This window comes from Abramis brama (assembly GCF_963993115.1).
Source record: "Abramis brama genome assembly, chromosome: 5".
Lineage (NCBI taxonomy): Eukaryota > Metazoa > Chordata > Actinopteri > Cypriniformes > Leuciscidae > Abramis > Abramis brama.
The window spans coordinates 3,055,060-3,074,744 of record NC_139967.1 but is presented as its reverse complement, the minus strand read 5'-3'; the positions used below and the strand labels follow the sequence as shown (position 1 = coordinate 3,074,744).

Here is a 19,685-nt window from a genome sequence, read left to right as displayed (position 1 = left end):
TGTTGGGTGCAATTCGCAACCTCACCACTAGATGCCGCTAAAAATCACACACTGCACCTTTAAAGGAACTAATACTGTCATAAAGTGACATGCATTGAACACCAGAGTTAATTTAGTATTATTTATATACTATTAGTATTTATGAATATTTGATTGTTAACAATATCAACACTGTTGAAACATGTAACATCCCTTTAAACATGTCCGCTGGCCATTCAGATGTCAGAGCGACACGATTATCAGCGAGTGAACGTGTGTGTGTGTCGACGAGAGCAGAGAACCGATCATCAGCAAGATCAGTGACGGTCAGATCAGACAACTGAACAGAAACAGGTCAAAGTTCAACCCTAAATCTCCCTCTCCTTCAGACATGAGTCGCCACAGAAACAGAGAGAGGGTTTGAACACGCGTATGAGATAAGAGGCTTTTCTCTGCACTGATGATGCGTTTACACTGACAGACATCAACCAATCACTGCAGATCCTCGACTACAGTGTCCCGTCATCACAGGATCATCCACTCTCAGTCTCTCGCTACACATCGTCACTCATGTTACAACAATTATATTATAGTATGCATGTATGTGTTTATATATGTATACAATTTTTGCATTTATATATTTAAATTACATACATATATATATATATATATATATACACATATATATATATACATATACATATATATATATATATATATATATATATATATATATATATATATATATATATATATATATATATATATATTAACTACTACAACATTCTCTCTCTCTATGTGTGTGTGTATACAAACATACACATATATTAGATATATAAAATATAAATATATTCATATTTAAATATCTATTTAAATAGTGCATGGCATTTTGATTATGACGTCTGTATATATTTTAAATAACAATTTTATACATAAAATATTTTAGTATTAGGGTATATGACTTTAAATATAAAAATATAATTTTAGATATTTTTTATTTATATTTTAAATAAGGTACATATTCTAATATGTATAAAATATTAATATTAATATTTACATATTTAAATAGTTTAAATATTACATGATATTTCTGATATATATACACACACATACTAATATACACTCACCTAAAGGATTATTAGGAACACCTGTTCAATTTCTCATTAATGCAATTATCTAATCAACCAATCACATGGCAGTTGCTTCAATGCATTTAGGGGTGTGGTCCTGGTCAAGACAATCTCCTGAACTCCAAACTGAATGTCAGAATGGGAAATAAAGGTGATTTAAGCAATTTTGAGCGTGGCATGGTTGTTGGTGCCAGACGGGCCGGTCTGAGTATTTCACAATCTGCTCAGTTACTGGGATTTTCACGCACAACCATTTCTAGGGTTTACAAAGAATGGTGTGAAAAGGGAAAAACATCCAGTATGCGGCAGCCCTGTGGGCGAAAATGCCTTGTTGATGCTAGAGGTCAGAGGAGAATGGGCCGACTGATTCAAGCTGATAGAAGAGCAACTTTGACTGAAATAACCACTCGTTACAACCGAGGTATGCAGCAAAGCATTTGTGAAGCCACAACACGCACAACCTTGAGGCGGATGGGCTACAACAGCAGAAGACCCCACCGGGTACCACTCATCTCCACTACAAATAGGAAAAAGAGGCTACAATTTGCACGAGCTCACCAAAATTGGACAGTTGAAGACTGGAAAAATGTTGCCTGGTCTGATGAGTCTCGATTTCTGTTGAGACATTCAGATGGTAGAGTCATAATTTGGCGTAAACAGGATGAGAACATGGATCCATCATGCCTTGTTACCACTGTGCAGGCTGGTGGTGGTGGTGTAATGGTGTGGGGGATGTTTTCTTGGCACACTTTAGGCCCCTTAGTGCCAATTGGGCATCGTTTAAATGCCACGGCCTACCTGAGCATTGTTTCTGACTATGTCCATCCCTTTATGACCTCTGATCCTCTGATGGCTACTTCCAGCAGGATAATGCACCATGTCACAAAGCTCGAATCATTTCAAATTGGTTTCTTGAACATGACAATGAGTTCACTGTACTAAAATGGCCCCCACAGTCACCAGATCTCAACCCAATAGAGCATCTTTGGGATGTGGTGGAACGGGAGCTTCGTGCCCTGGATGTGCATCCCACAAATCTCCATCAACTGCAAGATGCTATCCTATCAATATGGGCCAACATGTGTGTATATATAAAAAATACAGATTTTTTCCATTTTTATCCCCATCATCTCATTAATCTAAAAAAAAATTTCTGATCAAAGTCATAGATTGCTCTGCTAACAGCGCTAAACAATAGAAAAAATACGTCTGCTTCAAAACAGCTTTCCTGAACACGGCAATTAAACTGATGCAGGAGAAAGTGTTTTATATTTAGATTACACTAATCACATTTTAAACTATTCTAAACTTCAGCTGCACTAATGAGGGAACAGCGGCAGCTCCCTCTTGAAGTCCAGGGAGGCTGTGGGCGGAAAGAAAGAGAAGAAGAGTCTGGTGTGCCAACATGAGCTCAGTCTCTGTTCAGACCTCCCAGAGCTCTGGGGTCAAAGGTCACGGAGATCAAACCGTGCCGAGCAGACAGACTGTGAAAGGACTGAAGTGTGTGTGTGTGTGTTGTCGGTGCTCTTACGTTGATGATGGAGTCTTTGAATTTGATGTGAAGTCTGTAGTTGGAGATGGCGATGATGGCATCGTCCGCTCGGCCCAGAAACTCCACACACTCGCCCTGTAGGACAGGGAACGGGACCTGGACACATTTATAGGAGAGAACAGTTGATTAGCTGGCATAGAAATGAATACGTTTTTAAAAGCAAAATCGGGTTTGTTTTTATCCCACACATCTGCATCTCTTGGTCTGTCGAGAATGTGGGCTTTCTCAGCTCTTCTGGAGTTTGAAGCTGTTTTTCTGTAGCTATGCAATCACCTCTGCTTCCAATTTTCCTTTCCCATAATGCCATCTGTGCCAGAGGCTTGTGTAGTTGGCCAGTTAAAGCCCAGCGCTGAGCCTGGCACACTGGCTCTCTGTAGAAACGCTTCAAACACTGGAGCGGTTCAGGCTGGATTTAAGAGGTTCTTACTTCAGTTAACAAGGGAACGTTTGTCTTTCCAGCTCTTTCTGAAGGTGAGATCAGGGTTTACATCCACTGCATTAAACACAAGTGTGTGTGTGTGATATCTGTCACTAAATAGAATTAATACATACACATACATATATAGAGAGAGAATGAATACATACACACATACATACATATATAGAGAGAGAATGAATACATACACACATACATACACACATACATGTCTTAGGCATGTTAATATGGGGGGATATTAACATGCCTAAGACTTTTGCACAGTACTGTGTGTGTGTGTATATATATATATACAGTGAGGAAAATAAGTATTTGAACACCCTGCTATTTTGCAAGTTCTCCCACTTAGAAATCATGGAGGGGTCTGAAATTGTCATCGTAGGTGCATGTCCACTGTGAGAGACATAATCTAAAAAAAAAAAATCCAGGAAACACAATGTATGATTTTTTTAACTATTTATTTGTATGATACAGCTGCAAATAAGTATTTGAACACCTGAGAAAATCAATGTTAATATTTGGTAAAGTAGCCTTTGTTTGCAATTACAGAGGTCAAACGTTTCCTGTAGTTTTTCACCAGGTTTGCACACACTGCAGGAGGGATTTTGGCCCACTCCTCCACACAGATCTTCTCTAGATCAGTCAGGTTTCTGGGCTGTCGCTGAGAAACACGGAGTTTGAGCTCCCTCCAAAGATTCTCTATTGGGTTTAGGTCTGGAGACTGGCTAGGCCACGCCAGAACCTTGATATGCTTCTTACAGAACCACTCCTTGGTTATCCTGGCTGTGTGCTTCGGGTCATTGTCATGTTGGAAGACCCAGCCTCGACCCATCTTCAATGCTCTAACTGAGGGAAGGAGGTTGTTCCCCAAAATCTCGCAATACATGGCCCCGGTCATCCTCTCCTTAATACAGTGCAGTCGCCCTGTCCCATGTGCAGAAAAACACCCCCAAAGCATGATGCTACCACCCCATGCTTCACAGTAGGGATGGTGTTCTTGGGATGGTACTCATCATTCTTCTTCCTCCAAACACGTTTAGTGGAATTATGACCAAAAAGTTCTATTTTGGTCTCATCTGACCACATGACTTTCTCCCATGACTCCTCTGGATCATCCAAATGGTCATTGGCAAACTTAAGACGGGCCTTGACATGTGCTGGTTTAAGCAGGGGAACCTTCCGTGCCATGCATGATTTCAAACCATGACGTCTTAGTGTATTACCAACAGTAACCTTGGAAACGGTGGTCCCAGCTCTTTTCAGGTCATTGACCAGCTCCTCCCGTGTAGTTCTGGGCTGATTTCTCACCTTTCTTAGGATCATTGAGACCCCACGAGGTGAGATCTTGCATGGAGCCCCAGTCCGAGGGAGATTGACAGTCATGTTTAGCTTCTTCCATTTTCTAATGATTGCTCCAACAGTGGACCTTTTTTCACCAAGCTGCTTGGCAATTTCCCCGTAGCCCTTTCCAGCCTTGTGGAGGTGTACAATTTTGTCTCTAGTGTCTTTGGACAGCTCTTTGGTCTTGGCCATGTTAGTAGTTGGATTCTTACTGATTGTATGGGGTGGACAGGTGTCTTTATGCAGCTAACGACCTCAAACAGGTGCATCTAATTTAGGATAATAAATGGAGTGGAGGTGGACATTTTAAAGGCAGACTAACAGGTCTTTGAGGGTCAGAATTCTAGCTGATAGACAGGTGTTCAAATACTTATTTGCAGCTGTATCATCCAAATAAATAGTTAAAAAATCATATATTGTGATTTCTGGATTTTTTTTTTTAGATTATGTCTCTCACAGTGGACATGCACCTATGATGACAATTTCAGACCCCTCCATGATTTCCAAGTGGGAGAACTTGCAAAATAGCAGGGTGTTCAAATACTTATTTTCCTCACTGTATATATATATATATGTGTGTGTGTGTGTGTGTGTGTGTGTGTATGTATGTATTCATTCTCTCTCTCATATATGTAATGTGTATTCTCTCTCTCTCTCTCTCTCTCCCTCCCTCTATAGCTCAAAGATGACCTTGCCTAGAAAGACATCTGGACAAGATGTACAAATGCTAATACAGACATGAAAGACATATTAAAGATGTGAATGCACATAAAATCAAAGCGCATGTTTATTATATTTTGATGAAAGATGGAATAAAATGCACTAACTTGCTTTCTGAAATGACTTGACCTAGAGAGCCGCCATGATGTCTACAGCTACATATTAATAACTCGACGATGCTTTCAATCAAATCCTTATGAATGAAATCAAGACTTACAGCCTATCATTAAGGTTATGAGTATGCGTGCAATGTCATTTAAACCGCTCTATTCGTGTAAGAATGTGCATGTGTCTCGACCTTCAAGATAATAAACGACCAAGTGACTGATAACAGCATGTCAGGAGAATATACAGTCATATCGCATCCATCTTTCAGCCATTATACTCAGATTTACACCAGCCGCTGATGTAACAGCTCGTATTTAACAGATATTTATAGGCAATTTTATACTTGTACTCCAGTGTCCACAAGTGGACTTTAGGAATGCTAGAAACATGAAGAATGTGAACGGAGAAATAAAGCAAGTCTGTAAGCGCTGGTGCATTCTGCTGATAAATGGGAAAACTGCATCCATATTTCATGGAGCTGCGCGTCAACCGAGCGACACACAACGAGTCATGAAAGCAGTGCTGCTTCAAAGGGGTCAGGTGATCACACATCACTTAAAGTCCAAATACACAAAGACGGGAAGATGCTTGCATTAGCAACTGTGATACGCAATATACTAAATATATGAGCACAGATGCATGGCATTGCTGTCAGGATCCAGGCATGCACATCTTCACATTTGCATCCCAATGCAACTGGATGCATGTGATCATCTTTAAGGACAGATATTTAAACCCCCTTAAAAATCACACTTGCATGTAAAACTGCATGAGAGACTGTAAGGTCACCAAATACAGAGACATGTGGGATCATTTTTCATTCTCTTTTAATTCATTTTTAAATGCATCTAGACCATCAAAACCACTGATATTCTGCCTGAAAACTGAATCTTACAAATTACTGACAACTTGCACACGTCATAACTTTGCAACAACAAGGGGTTAAAAACACGACCCAGACACAAATGGGATTTAAACTGCAAAAACAGAAAAATGACCTGTAATGCAGATACTGAATATTCAAGTATTGTTATCATCTGCGGTTTATGTATTAATAATTAGGGTGACATTAAGCACTGCACATACAGTGAATCATAAATGATTTGTGTATCTGGGGATATAAACCAGGACAGAACAATCCATTCCCTACAGCAGGAACAGCGGAAATAAGAAAGTGTGTCAGACAAGCTGGGAGCTGCTTCAATTTAATAATTCAAAAAATAAATAAAATAAAATAAAATAAAATAAAATAAAATAAAATAAAATAAAATAAAATAAAATAAAATAAAATAAAATAAAATGTCAAACCTGTAGCATGTTTTGGAAGGTTATGAGTCATTTACATTAACATGTGTAATGAGGGACAAAATAAATAATAAATAAAATGGAATAAAATAATATAAAATGTCCCACCATTGTACCTTTGAGCACATTACTGGAAAAAAACTGGTTTAAAAAATAAATAAATAATAATAATAATAATAATAAAAAAATGTTTTTTAAATAAACTAATATAAAATTAAAAAATATTAAAGTCCCACCATTGTGCTTTTGAGCGAGATATTTTAGGTAAGCGTACTGTAAGAGGTGCAAAACTCATCACACGACGCTAGGGTGTCGAGGATGACTGCAATGCTGTTGCTAGGGTGTTTTTGATGGTTGCTATGGTCAAAAAATGTCCAGTCCCAAGTCTAAGGGATTGTTTTCCTTACAACAGTCCAAAACTGTTGCAGCGAGTTTTACACGCACAAACATCAACCTTACAATAATGTGCTCTGATGAATCGATCACAGTGAGACCAGGAACATGTGCTGAGAGTCCTTCATCTGGACTTTAAGTGCTGCATTTAGACTCGCAGGTTTGTGCAAAGTCACTGAGTAACAGGCAATGTCAAGTTCTCCCGCTCTTGTTCCCGTGTCTCGTCTCTGGTTGTCCCTGATGTATCGTGTCATTGCTTTGTCCTTTTGATTTATTTCACCCTTTTCACCTCCACTTCTGTTATTCACCATCTCCCCAACCATTCTAGATCTCTCATTTCATTTCCTTTACACTGATATTTCCTTTGTAGTCTGAGGTGTGTTGACTCATGTATAAGATTATTATATTTATACATTTAAAAATATATTTATTATATTTATATTATCATCATCATCATCATCATTATTATTATAAAGAATAATAATTATTAGAGATGCACCGACGTATCGGCCAATAATCTGTATCGGCCGATAAAAGCAATTAGAAACTGTCTCAGCTTTGAAATTTTGTCCATTTTAAATCACAAAATTCAGTGCCTCAAGTCTTTTCTTCCACTTTATTACAAGTTATAGCATGAAAAAACATGCATGAGCATCAAAGGGTTTGTTGAAAGATACAGTATAACTTACAAAAATGTATCATTTATAATGTAATCGCTCAATGTTTCAACCGCGGAAAGACGTCAATAAAACAGCTTATGAATAATATGTCACATAATGTTACATTTACCTCAGGAAGGTTCTCCAATGTTCACACTTCATTAGTTATCTATAAATAAACACTAGAGGAGATTATTTACTGTTAATTATATATGTATGTTTGAATAAATTGGTCATGAATACAAGCGTTTATGAAAACTAGCTTATGTGTTGTATAAGAACTTTTCAGTTTTAATTTGAGAGTAATTATTGTATCTGAAATTAAATAGCATGCGAAAATAATAGTTTGGACTCTTTTGTCAATTTTAACCTCTAATATTATAGTAATGTACCAAATGAGAGGGTTTCCTGTCTAGTTTACAGCATTAGTTGGGAAAGTGTTTTGTTTCCTTAAGAAAATCAAACTACTGATATTGACAGATTTCATTCTGAATAATCGGTATGGGCAGATATAGTTCTGAATAATCGGTACGGGCAGATATAGTTCTGAATAATCGGTACGGGCAGATATAGTTCTGAATAATCGGTACGGGCAGATATGTAATTCTGAATAATCTGCGATCTCTATCGGTGGAGAAATCTGTGCATCACTAATAATTATTATTAAAATTCACAATTATTAGGTATAATAATATCTAATTATAATCATTATACAATTATTTTATTATTATTAATCATTTTACAAATAAGTAATTTAGAGAAGGACATGAGGTGAAACTCGTGGTCTGGTGAGTGAAACTGACCTGTAGAGCGTCGTCTTCTTTGACCAGCTCTTTCTGGGGGAACAGGTCCCGGGCCTGAATATACTCCAGGCTGGGCGGTCCCTCCTCACCCTGAAAACACACACAACACACACAAACATTATTAGATATCAACTTCATAAAACAAACAGTTCCAAATCACATGAATGTACATGAACTTAATGCATGAATGCAAATGTACATGAACTGCATGAGATATGAATATAGTGGGTCACATGATGTGTCATTTAAACATGTCTGTGTCTAACTTGTGTAATGAGTTTAACTTCCTCCTCATGCACACATATGGACAGTGGAAACCTGTGTCTCTCATCTGACATTTACAGCAGTGACGTATCCGTTCTGCTCCGGTCAGAAAATACAATCAACCTGAGATGCATGACTGACGGCGCGAGTGCAGGACAAATTAACTATTAGAAAGAGATGACAGACAACCATAACAGCTGTCATCAGAGAAACAACAGCCATATTCAATGTATATCAGCGTGAGTTATGAGCAATTACTGAATAATTGTTCATATGACATGTACTAGGGATGAATGAACGAGCTCCAGGTTTACTATGATTGTTTGTACGGAATACAGATGCACAAAAAAATCTGATTATTATTGTTTTTCATTATTATTATTAAAACTATTTAGCAAATAAGAAATTACTTGTAAAATATAATTGAAAAAAATGATAAATTTTAAAATAAAATGTATTATAAAATAAAAAATAATTACATATTACATACAATTGATAATAATATTATTTACTATTATTAAAACTATTTTGCAAATAAAGTTACTTGTAAAAATATAACTGAAAAAATAAAATGATTATTTATCAATAGAACTATAAAATAACAACTATTATTATTACTAAATACAATAAACAAATATTTTAATTATTGATTATAATCGTTTTATTTAAAAATATATTTTTATTAAAACTATTTGAAAATAAGAAATTACAATATTAAAAATATAATTGAAAAATCAATTAATAAAAAACTAAAATGATTTAATTATTTTTAAAAAATCAAATTTATCTGTAGAATTACAAAACTAATATTTATGTCTTAATATCTTTATTTTCAAATGTTAACCATCAAGCTTTTATTTGGCAGAAAACCACAGCTTCTTTCCTTATTGGCAACAGGGTTTTTTGATTATACATTTCAACACATATAATACAAAAATCTGTAGTAAATAAAGTACTTGATGCGGTATATATGAATGGAAACACACACACACACACACACACACACACACACACACACACACACACACACACACACACACACACACACACACACACACACACACACACACACACACACACACACACACACACACACAGGACCGTGTCCTTCGACTAAGCCAGCTCATTTCACACAATATTCAAGCTTCAGGTGCGTCAGAAGTGGCTCTTCACAGGGTACGTGATCACCGGCATCTATAGTGGATTAAACATTGATCTAAAGAGACCTTGAGCCGCCGTTCACATCACAGGACGAGGTGAAAGACCATCAGATGCGGGGGAAGAAATAAACCACACACACACACACTTTACAACGTGCAACAATCAAAGCAAGACTGCTTCCAGAAGAAATTAGGAATGGTCCAGATGTCGTATTACAGCGTGAGAAACATCTGAAGACTTTCGCTCTGAACTAGAAAATGCAGGTTAACACAGTGTTCTGCCAGTTTCATCACTTCCTTCTACTTCGTGCAGCCGTTCAGGCATACATTGCCACACAGGACAAGTTACAGTTTACAGCCAAATTAATGTTTCGAGCGCACCAGCGCCGGGTCACTGGACGGAGGCGCTACGAAGAGAAGACAAACATTAGCATTCAGACGTGGAGAAAGTCATCGCATTTGGACATGATTCAGAAAAACTTCAGAACATGCACAATAAGACCAGGAGCTTTATTTAAGAAAGTACTTTAATGCAAAAATGACCCCAGAGGTCAAAAGGTCAAAGGGCGGATGAACGGCTGCGAAAAGACCAAGTGAAATTTTGCAACAAAAACAGTTACTAAGTTGATTTGAACTGGACTGAAATTATTTAAAGTCAAACAGAGTTTGACTAAATTCATATATTATGTGCCATGCATATATTATATTAAACAGCATTTTTCGCCATGACTATTCATAATTTAAGTGTCCAGATACTGTCTCAAACTTTTTTTTATTATTAAATTTAGTACCCACTCAAAAAAACAAAACGCAAGTATCTATATATTATTAGATTTTAACATTGTAAAATATAAATATAATATAATTTAGTTGACTTTTGAAAACAAGAGGTAGTAGAGACTTTCTAATTTTAGTAATTTTGAGGCATTACTGTTAAAGTAAACCAATATCCTGAATATTTTCAGCAGATTATATTTACAGTGGTTTGGCATTTGAATTTAGTGACTTTTAGACTAATAATCATGAATTGCATTCACACTTGACTCAAGTGAAAAAATAAAAAATCAAAAAAAAAAATCAATGTCTGTCTGATAGGGATAGTTCACTAAAAAAATAAAAAAATTAACGATCTTATTTACTCACCCGTGGCTTTCAAAGTCACATTAGAATAAAGGAAAATGCTACTTTTACTGTTAAATAATTGAGAAAGGACTGAAGTCACATGACATATTATATACTTTGAAGTCTACATGAAAGTGTAATGGAGTAAAAAACATTATTTTCACCTTGTAAATGTAAAATGTAACAAGACAAGTACAGATTCCTCAAAGTTATAATCCAGTATAGAAGCAAAGTTACACCTTTCATACCTTGCTCCTGAAGTATGATTGCTTCTGGGAATATGTTTCTGGGAAGGTTTTGGTGTGTGTTTACGTTATCAGCAGGGAGAGACAAAGAGCAAATGACCCAGACACACACTCCGTCTACGACGTCCCGCAGTCAGTCTCACACACCCCGTCTACCACAACCAGATGGACAGAGGACACCTCTGTAAGTAATTAAGTGTGTGTGTGTGTGTGTGTGTGTGTGTGTGTGTGTGTGTGTGTGTGTGTGTGTGTGTGTGTGTGTGTGTGTGTGTAAAAGAGTCTAAATTGTAACCCGACTGGCACAACAGCACCCGAGCCAGCTGTGCCGTGAAAGAAACACACACACACACACACACACACACACACACACACACACAGATATTCTCAAACTAGAGAGACTGGACAGATTCAATCAGACTTTTTAACATCACACACAACAGTTTTAATAACCAATACTTAAACGTTTAAAGTCGGCATGAAACTTGTTGTGTTTTCGTCCTTATTGTGGCGTATATCAGAGTGAGACGCTTCAGGAACACGAACAAATGTGGGCGGGGCTTGATTATGTCTGTGGGGAATTGATTGGATGGTTGTGGTTTGCTATTGGCTGATCTCGCGTGAGTGACAGGTTGCCCCGCCCTCACCATCAGAGAAGAGATGAGATATTTTGATTAAATATTGAGGCACATGAACTTAAAACAATGTTGTGCACATATAAATCATTTATAATAAATGCTGCAATATAAAAAAAAAAAAAAACAAAAAAAAAAAACACGAACTGTCATTATGACGAATATTTGGATACATCTTTGGATTCACCATAGAATAAATAGAGAATATTTAGATGCAACTTGATACGCAACATCATAAATGCTGAAATCAACTTCAGTTCATGAGATTTTCAGACACCAAAACACTGCATTAGATCAGAAATATGGATTTAAAGAAAAACACTGGGGCAATACTTTGATATAAACTGACATTCAAAGGTTTGTGGTCTGCATTTATTTGATCAAAAATACAGTAAAAAATTTGAAATATTATTACGATTTCAAACAGCTGTTTTCTATGTGAATATATAGTAAAGTGTAATTTATTCCTGTGATCAAAGCTGAATTTTCAGCATCATTACTCCAGTCTTCAGTGTCACATGATCCTTCAGAAATCACTCTAATATAATGATTTGATGCTCGAGAAACATTTATGATTATTATTTTAAATGTTGAAAACGGTTCAATAGAATCTTTTGAAACATTATAAATGTCTTTACTGTCACTTTTGATCAATTGAATGCATCTTTTAATGAATCCAAACTTTTGCACTAAATGGAACAGAAATCACAGTGTTATATATATACAAAATATATAAGATATAAAATGCTGCAACCACAAATATCAACAACATCCTAATATTCAGACAAATCAAGCTAAATCAGCCTTAAACCTACAGCAACAACATATAGTTAGAGGATTGAATGTGTGTCTGTTCCTCCACACCGGTCACATGACTGCATTTAAACGCTGTGTGAACTATTGCTCTGAATATGCCAGTCTGAAAGTGAAGAGGATGTTCCCTATGAACAGAGTGTCACACACACACACACACACAAACACACACGAGTGACGACGAGACAGAGGAACTGCATACAAAGATCATGTTTTAACGAAACGTTATTCAACTTCGGCTGCTACAGTTTCAGAATGTTACAAAATAACAACTAGCAGAATCTGACAGCATTTAAAATGTAACCTTATGATTATAAATCGTGTTTGTCACGTAAACAAGGCAGAGGTGCTGCTTTTCCTGACATTTAGCTTCATGTTTCACATCGCTTTGATATTTGCAATTAACGAATGAGAATGTTTATTTAAATGCACATTTAGAAACAGACATGAAAAAGGTGTGTGTGTGTATCAGTGCCCGCCTCACACAGCTGTATTAACACATGCCACACTCCCAGAATCCCTGTGGGTTTACTGTTACTCCCACAATTCCACGGGGCAGACAGTGGCACGTTGCTATGGCAGCACTGTTTGATAGTTGTGATGAAGACACAGAGATCATGATGTTCACACGACAACTGAACTGCCATCAGTCATCTTACATTATTTCTGTATCGATCTATATTCAAAGTGAAAAAAATAATAATACAATTCTTTAGAGCTGTTTCACAAGATAATGACTGAAGAATTTCATATTAAATATTTGATGTATAATTATTAAAATTCTAAAACATTGTATAATAAGTCTATCATCTCTAGAAATAGATATCTATCCATCTATCTATCTATCTATCCATCTATCGTTCCATCCATCCATCATTCCATCGTTCCATCTATCCATCTATCGTTCCATCCATCCATCATTCAATCGTTCCATCTATCGTTCCATCCATCCATCATTCAATCGTTCCATCTATCCATCTATCGTTCCATCCATCCATCCATCCATCCATATATCGTTCCATCCATCCATCCATCCATCCATCATTCCATATATCGTTCCATCCATCCATCCATCCAACATTCATCCATCCATCCCATATATCGTTCCATCCATCCATCCATCCATCATCCCATCTATCGTTCCATCCATTCATCAATCCATATATCGTTCCATCCATCCATCCATCCATCATTCCATCTATCGTTCCATCCATCCATCATTCCATATATCGTTCCATCCATTCATCCATCCATCCATCCATCCAACCATCATTCCATATATCATTCCATCCATCCATCCATCCATCCATCCATCCATCCATCCATCCATCCATCCATCCATCCATCCATCCATCCATCCATCCATCCATCATTCCATATATCGTTCCATCCATCCATCCATCCAACATTCATCCATCCATCCATCCATCCATCCATCCATCATTCCATATATCGTTCCATCCATCATTCCATATATCATTCCATCCATCCATCATTCCATATATCGTTCCATCCATCCATCCATCCATCCATCCATCCATCCATCTATCATTTCATATATCGTTCCATCCATCATTCCATCCACCCACCCATCCATCTAATCATTCCATATATCGTTCCATCCATCCATCCATGTGTCTGTCTACCTATCAATTTACAGGCAGTTTACATTTGGACACAATGAGTAAAAAGAGCGACAGGACTAAATAAAGGGAGAAATGGAAGCAGAACTGCTGGCGACTCAGAAATGGTTCAATATGCAGATTCCATCTGTGCGTTCCTGCAAAAATCAAGACGACACAGAAAATCTTCCTCCAGTGAGACTGGAAACCTGCGTATGAACGAGCATCAGATGCAGACGAGAGATTCTGCTGGAAATGTGACGAAAACTGCTGAAGGACTGAAGATTTAACAAAAAAATGATTAAGCAAATAAATAGATAGACTTGACCTGCGTCATGTTTAACCCCTACAACAAGAAAAACACTCCAAATGCTCTTCGCTTGCAAGGTATCAAAGTACAGTTTGCACTAGTGTCAAAAGCTAATATAATTAGTGACGGTCCGCTGCTAATTCTGTGCTGTATATCCTCATTAGCGTAAGGTGGCTAAAGAAGAGACAGGGTAAGTGCTTTTAAATAGATTAAGTCAACAGAATGAGTTACATGACGAACAGACAGTCATAATACAAACTCACACAGAACCCATTTCAGACAAAACATCATACATATTACAGCTAGTGTTACTCAAATGATAATAAAAGCGATTACATATTAACGTATGATTTTACAGTAAAACTGAAAATATATGTACACTGATTTAGGATTAGGATGTAGGATTTACTTCAGAAATTGCTAGTAAATTTTACAAATAATTACAAAGAAACTGTAACATTGAATTGCACATGAAATTTGGAATTAGAAAGACTGATATAGTATTTTCTTGTAAAACGTACTCAATTTTAAATTTACATTTCGAAGAATCGCTTTACTGTGCAAATTAATATTTAGTCTGTTGCTACATTGCTTATAATTACATTTACACCAGCATTTCTCTTGCTTCGGTCACCATCATGGATGGTTTGTCCAACCAAGCTCATTGCAATGAATTATGGGAGTATCTTCTCCAGATACTATGCATGCAAAGATGGCAAAATAAGATATCTTCGAAGAAAGTTTATGCGGTCTACTGTTTGGACTATAAGGGTGCTTTCACACCTGCCTCATTTAGTTCGGTTGGACCGCTCTAGAGTTCGTTTTCCCCATTGGTGCGGTTCGTTTGGGCAGGTGTGAATGCGGCAATCGCACTCGGGAGCGCACCAAAAGCGGACCAAACAAGCGTACCGAGACCTCCTCGAAGAGGTTTCAAACGAACTCTGGAGCGGAGAACGTGATCCGACCTCGAACAGAACCAACTGCCAAAGAACTGCGCATTTTTGGACTAAACCAGTTGCCGTAGTCTGCTACGCTGTGATTGGGAGGTGGGGGGCCTGATAGAAATTTGGTCTGATGACCATATGTCCCAACTGTCAAAAACAATTTTAAAGAGAGAAAGGGCACAACATTACGTGATGGATCGTTGGTCATTTTTTTTGGATGATGAGCATGTCACTTTAGCACAATTAATGCACGCCTCCTCCTGAAGTGACTTGCGATGTGCCTTCGCCGCGTGCAGTGCATTGACACATTATTTTCAAGCCGCATATCCTCGCTTCATTCTCAAACATTATTGTTTGTCTAAAGTGGTGTAGACAAACTATATAATAAAATCAGCTCACGCAGTCGTCTCTCCGTAGTAAACAGCGGCGTGTTGTCTGCCGGATTACTTCTGGGAGGTCTATTGGAATTTTCCTGCACGTTAATTCTGACCAATCGAAGTGCAGTTATGGAAATGCGTTCAAGACACATCTGGCCAACGAGTGATGTGGATGCGGTCACGTGACTGCATTTTGGTTAGTTTCATCAACTGATTCGGGCCAGAGCGATCAGTGTGGTGTGAAAAGTAACTAAAACCCCTGAAAAATGCTACAACGCATTATATATCGCCCTTGGTCCAGAGCAAATGAACCGAACTACAGATGTGAAAGCACCCTAAGTGCACCTCTAATGTCTTAACATGCTGCCTACGTAGTGCACTAGATATTGCAACAGAGTCTAAGTGTGTTTTTGGCTGGAATGGAGAATAGATGGGAAAAGTTCTGTCAGTTAAGAGAAATGAATGGTTGCGGAGCTCTTGTATTAGCCAAAGAAATCTCTTCACTCTTCAGCCGCCCCCTTTATCCCATGTAAATTATCCAGCACTTTCCCCATTAAGCGGATGAATGGAAAGCCATTGTTTCCGTGTCCCGAGGCGTGGAGCCAGCAGAAACTCTCTGAGGATTGCAATCGACAGGCAACGGGCCAGAGATCGGCCCTTGAAGGTGAAATCATACTGGAACCAATGTGAGGCTGACCGAGGAAGAACGTCATTTATGTTTACATGCACAACTTCTGTTTCAATCGGACTGAATTCATTCTGATTGATGAATCTGAACCTAGTGTACATGAACAGTACATGAACACTAAACAAGTGATCGGGTTGATGTGCACGTTTATATGTCACAAGCTTCAAATCGGAATAGATCTTTTGACATGCATATACAATTTCCTGGCGTTTGTGCATTATAACCATTCGCCTACATTGGTTCTTTATTTGTTTTAAACAGCAAGACTTAAAGGGGTCATCGGATGCAAAATTCACTTTTATATGTCGTTTGCATATAAATGTGTCTTTGCAGTGTGTGGACACAACTAACACACAATGAAACAAGTAATAAAAACTCGTTGAGTGTTTTAGCGCAATTTTCTGACCTCATGGGATCACAACAACACTAAGAGATAGTAAATCTTTTCCTGGATTTTTTTTGTGCGTTCCCGAGATTAGACCTTCCTTAACATAATGCCGAAAACCCGAAGTCTCTAGGTGGTCTGGTTGAGGAGTAGATAGAAGTGCAAGATTGGTGCGCACAGACAGAACAGAAATCATGAGTTAACAATCACAATTTTGTCCGGTGGAAAATTGCGCTAAAAATCCATTCACTCCTTTTTTTTTTTATCCTCAAAAAGTCTAAACACTCAATAATCAAGCCGTTTGGATTTTCTGAGCAATATGATGTCATATTGCTCATGCTCCGCCCACAACCGCTGACGGACTGTCCCGTATTAGCATATTTCCTGTATTAGCATATTGACAAATAGATTGAATCCACAATTTGGTGATAAGATATACCACAAATGTTATAGGGTTTTTAACACAGTAAAGGGTTAAAATGAGATGCAGATGCAGGAGGAGTTCACGTTGAGCAGGAGATGCTGTGTATTGAGACGCTGAAAACACCAGCGGATAATGAGCTGCTCACGTCTAAATGAACACAGTGCTGCGCTTTACTCTAAAACATGCAACATCTATTTATTTAACCGGCTGTGTCGTCGCTGACACATACCAGCAAGCTGTATTCATTTGACCATAACTCTTCAACCGTTTGCACTATCAAAACCATTCAAATTGCCCGACAGTAGACAACATATGCTTTTCGGCAATATACGGGAAGGAAGGATTTGAACAGAGAGATATGAAGCGCGGCAGGTTAGAGTGTTTTGGATTGCATAAAATAATAAAAGAAACTAACAAATACATGGCGAAAGAAGTGGTAGGCAGCAGAAGAGGGGGGATTAGGATGATTTTAATGAAACATGGGAGGCGGATGGCCGTTAATCTTTCACGTATCTAAGCATGTAGTGTGTGCATGTGTATGTGTGCGTGCCTATGTATGCATGCATTTATGTGTGTGCGTGTATGAAAAAAAGTGTCCTAAATGAAAACTGTGCAACCCAATGTCACAAAAAATACTTGTATATATGTATTATAGTTCATTTGCCAACTTTAAAGTGTTAGTTTCTTTCGTTCATGATTTTTCTGTTTTTTTTCTAAATAAAAATCAGTAAATTTATTCTCGGTTTTTTTTTTGTGTCTATTTAAATTCTATTTACAAACTCACCACACACAATAATGGTCAATAACTGTTATTTGTTGAAAGCTAATCTTTTTCTGAAAAAGATGACACCTTGCACATGAAGATAGCACATCCAGGTGTGAAAAACACCTATTTTAGCTTCAGGTTCTAAAGGGTTAATTAAATGGCAGGTTTTGCAATTTGATAATAGCCATATTGTGATTTCAGATTCATTTCAATTAACCGTGCAGCCGTAACCTAGAGACATGCATTGAAAATCAAACCAAAATTGACTAAATTGCAATGAAATAAATGCAGCAAATAAATTCCAAGCTATTGCGATGATGTTCGGATGTGGAGGCGCCAGACAAGAGCAATAAATCACAGAACTGAAATGAGAAAAGAGAGAGTGTGTGTGATAGATTTAAGATCAATCTTTCTGATGGGCTTGAGTTTTCAATCCATCACTCAGTGAATCCCATGAGCAATTCATCACGTTCTCCATCCTCAACCTATATCTTTTCTTTTTCAATAAGCCGACGGACCACTTTGCGTTCTGGTAAAAGACGGAGACATCATTGTGGTTTAGTCCAACACCCAAACCTCCTTAAACAAACGCAGGACGGCCTTAACGAAAAGATCTTACTCTCCTAAAGAGCCTCGGCTGCAGACGTGCTATAAAAAGCTCAGAGTGACACAGGGATCTTCAAACGCTGCAGTGAGAACACACAGACTCCTTCTTAAACAAGTTATAGGACAGAAATAGGACCGGGAACGAGGCCAAAACTGATACGAAAACGCAAGACAAACGTACGAAGTGACGACTAAATCTGAAAGTAGGAGGAGACGGTGATATTTTTAGCATCTGTCTGGAACATTGAGGCTAGAAACATTCTAACAACGCAAACCAAACGTTCAGACAACGTATTTCAAGAATGCAGTCCCAGTCTATTGTTAACTAAAACTATTAAAAATCATAATTGAAAAAAAGCTGAAGTAAAGCTGAAGTAAAATAAAATATAAATATTAGATGACAATTGACAATTGTGTCAACAAATTAAAAAAATTGTTGCCTAAAAGTACAAACTAAAAAAAAAAAAAAAAATCAATCACTAAAACGATAAAAAATAAAAAATAAAATAAAAAAAAAAGGTAAAAATAAATGCCAATTCAAATAAATAATGCTAAAATGACACTGGTCACATTATACATATTTAATTTAATTTATTTATTAAATATTTATGATTTATTTGTATTTTTTTTATTATTTACTAATACATATTCTTGCAATACTATACTATTCTTGCGGAACAACCTCCGCAGGTTCTTTAGGTAATAACTATAAACAAGTCAAGAGTTTAATTTAACTTAATTTTAATGACCGGATCAGCCAGATTCTCTTCAAACTGTTAGAAAAATACATTTTACATTGTATTTTTCATGCATTTTTTTTATTACTTAATTTGTATTTTTCTTGTATTTATTAATATATATTGACAGAAGTCAATGGAAAAGCAAAAACATGTGAAGTGAA

General features: G+C 37.2%; 1 protein-coding gene across 10 annotated transcripts in view; it reads right to left on the bottom strand.

The window, feature by feature from the left end:
• Window positions 1–19,685, bottom strand: part of mtmr4 (myotubularin related protein 4) — an 89,752-nt gene that overhangs the window by 35,596 nt on the left and 34,471 nt on the right. For all 10 annotated transcript variants that reach the window (XM_084115130.1, XM_084115124.1, XM_084115128.1 and 7 more), the window contains 2 exons: window positions 8,427–8,516; window positions 2,641–2,757 (listed from right to left, as the gene is read on the bottom strand). In XM_084115130.1, the coding sequence (XP_083971256.1) occupies window positions 2,641–2,757; window positions 8,427–8,516 (207 nt within the window). The remainder of the gene's footprint in view (window positions 1–2,640; window positions 2,758–8,426; window positions 8,517–19,685) is intronic.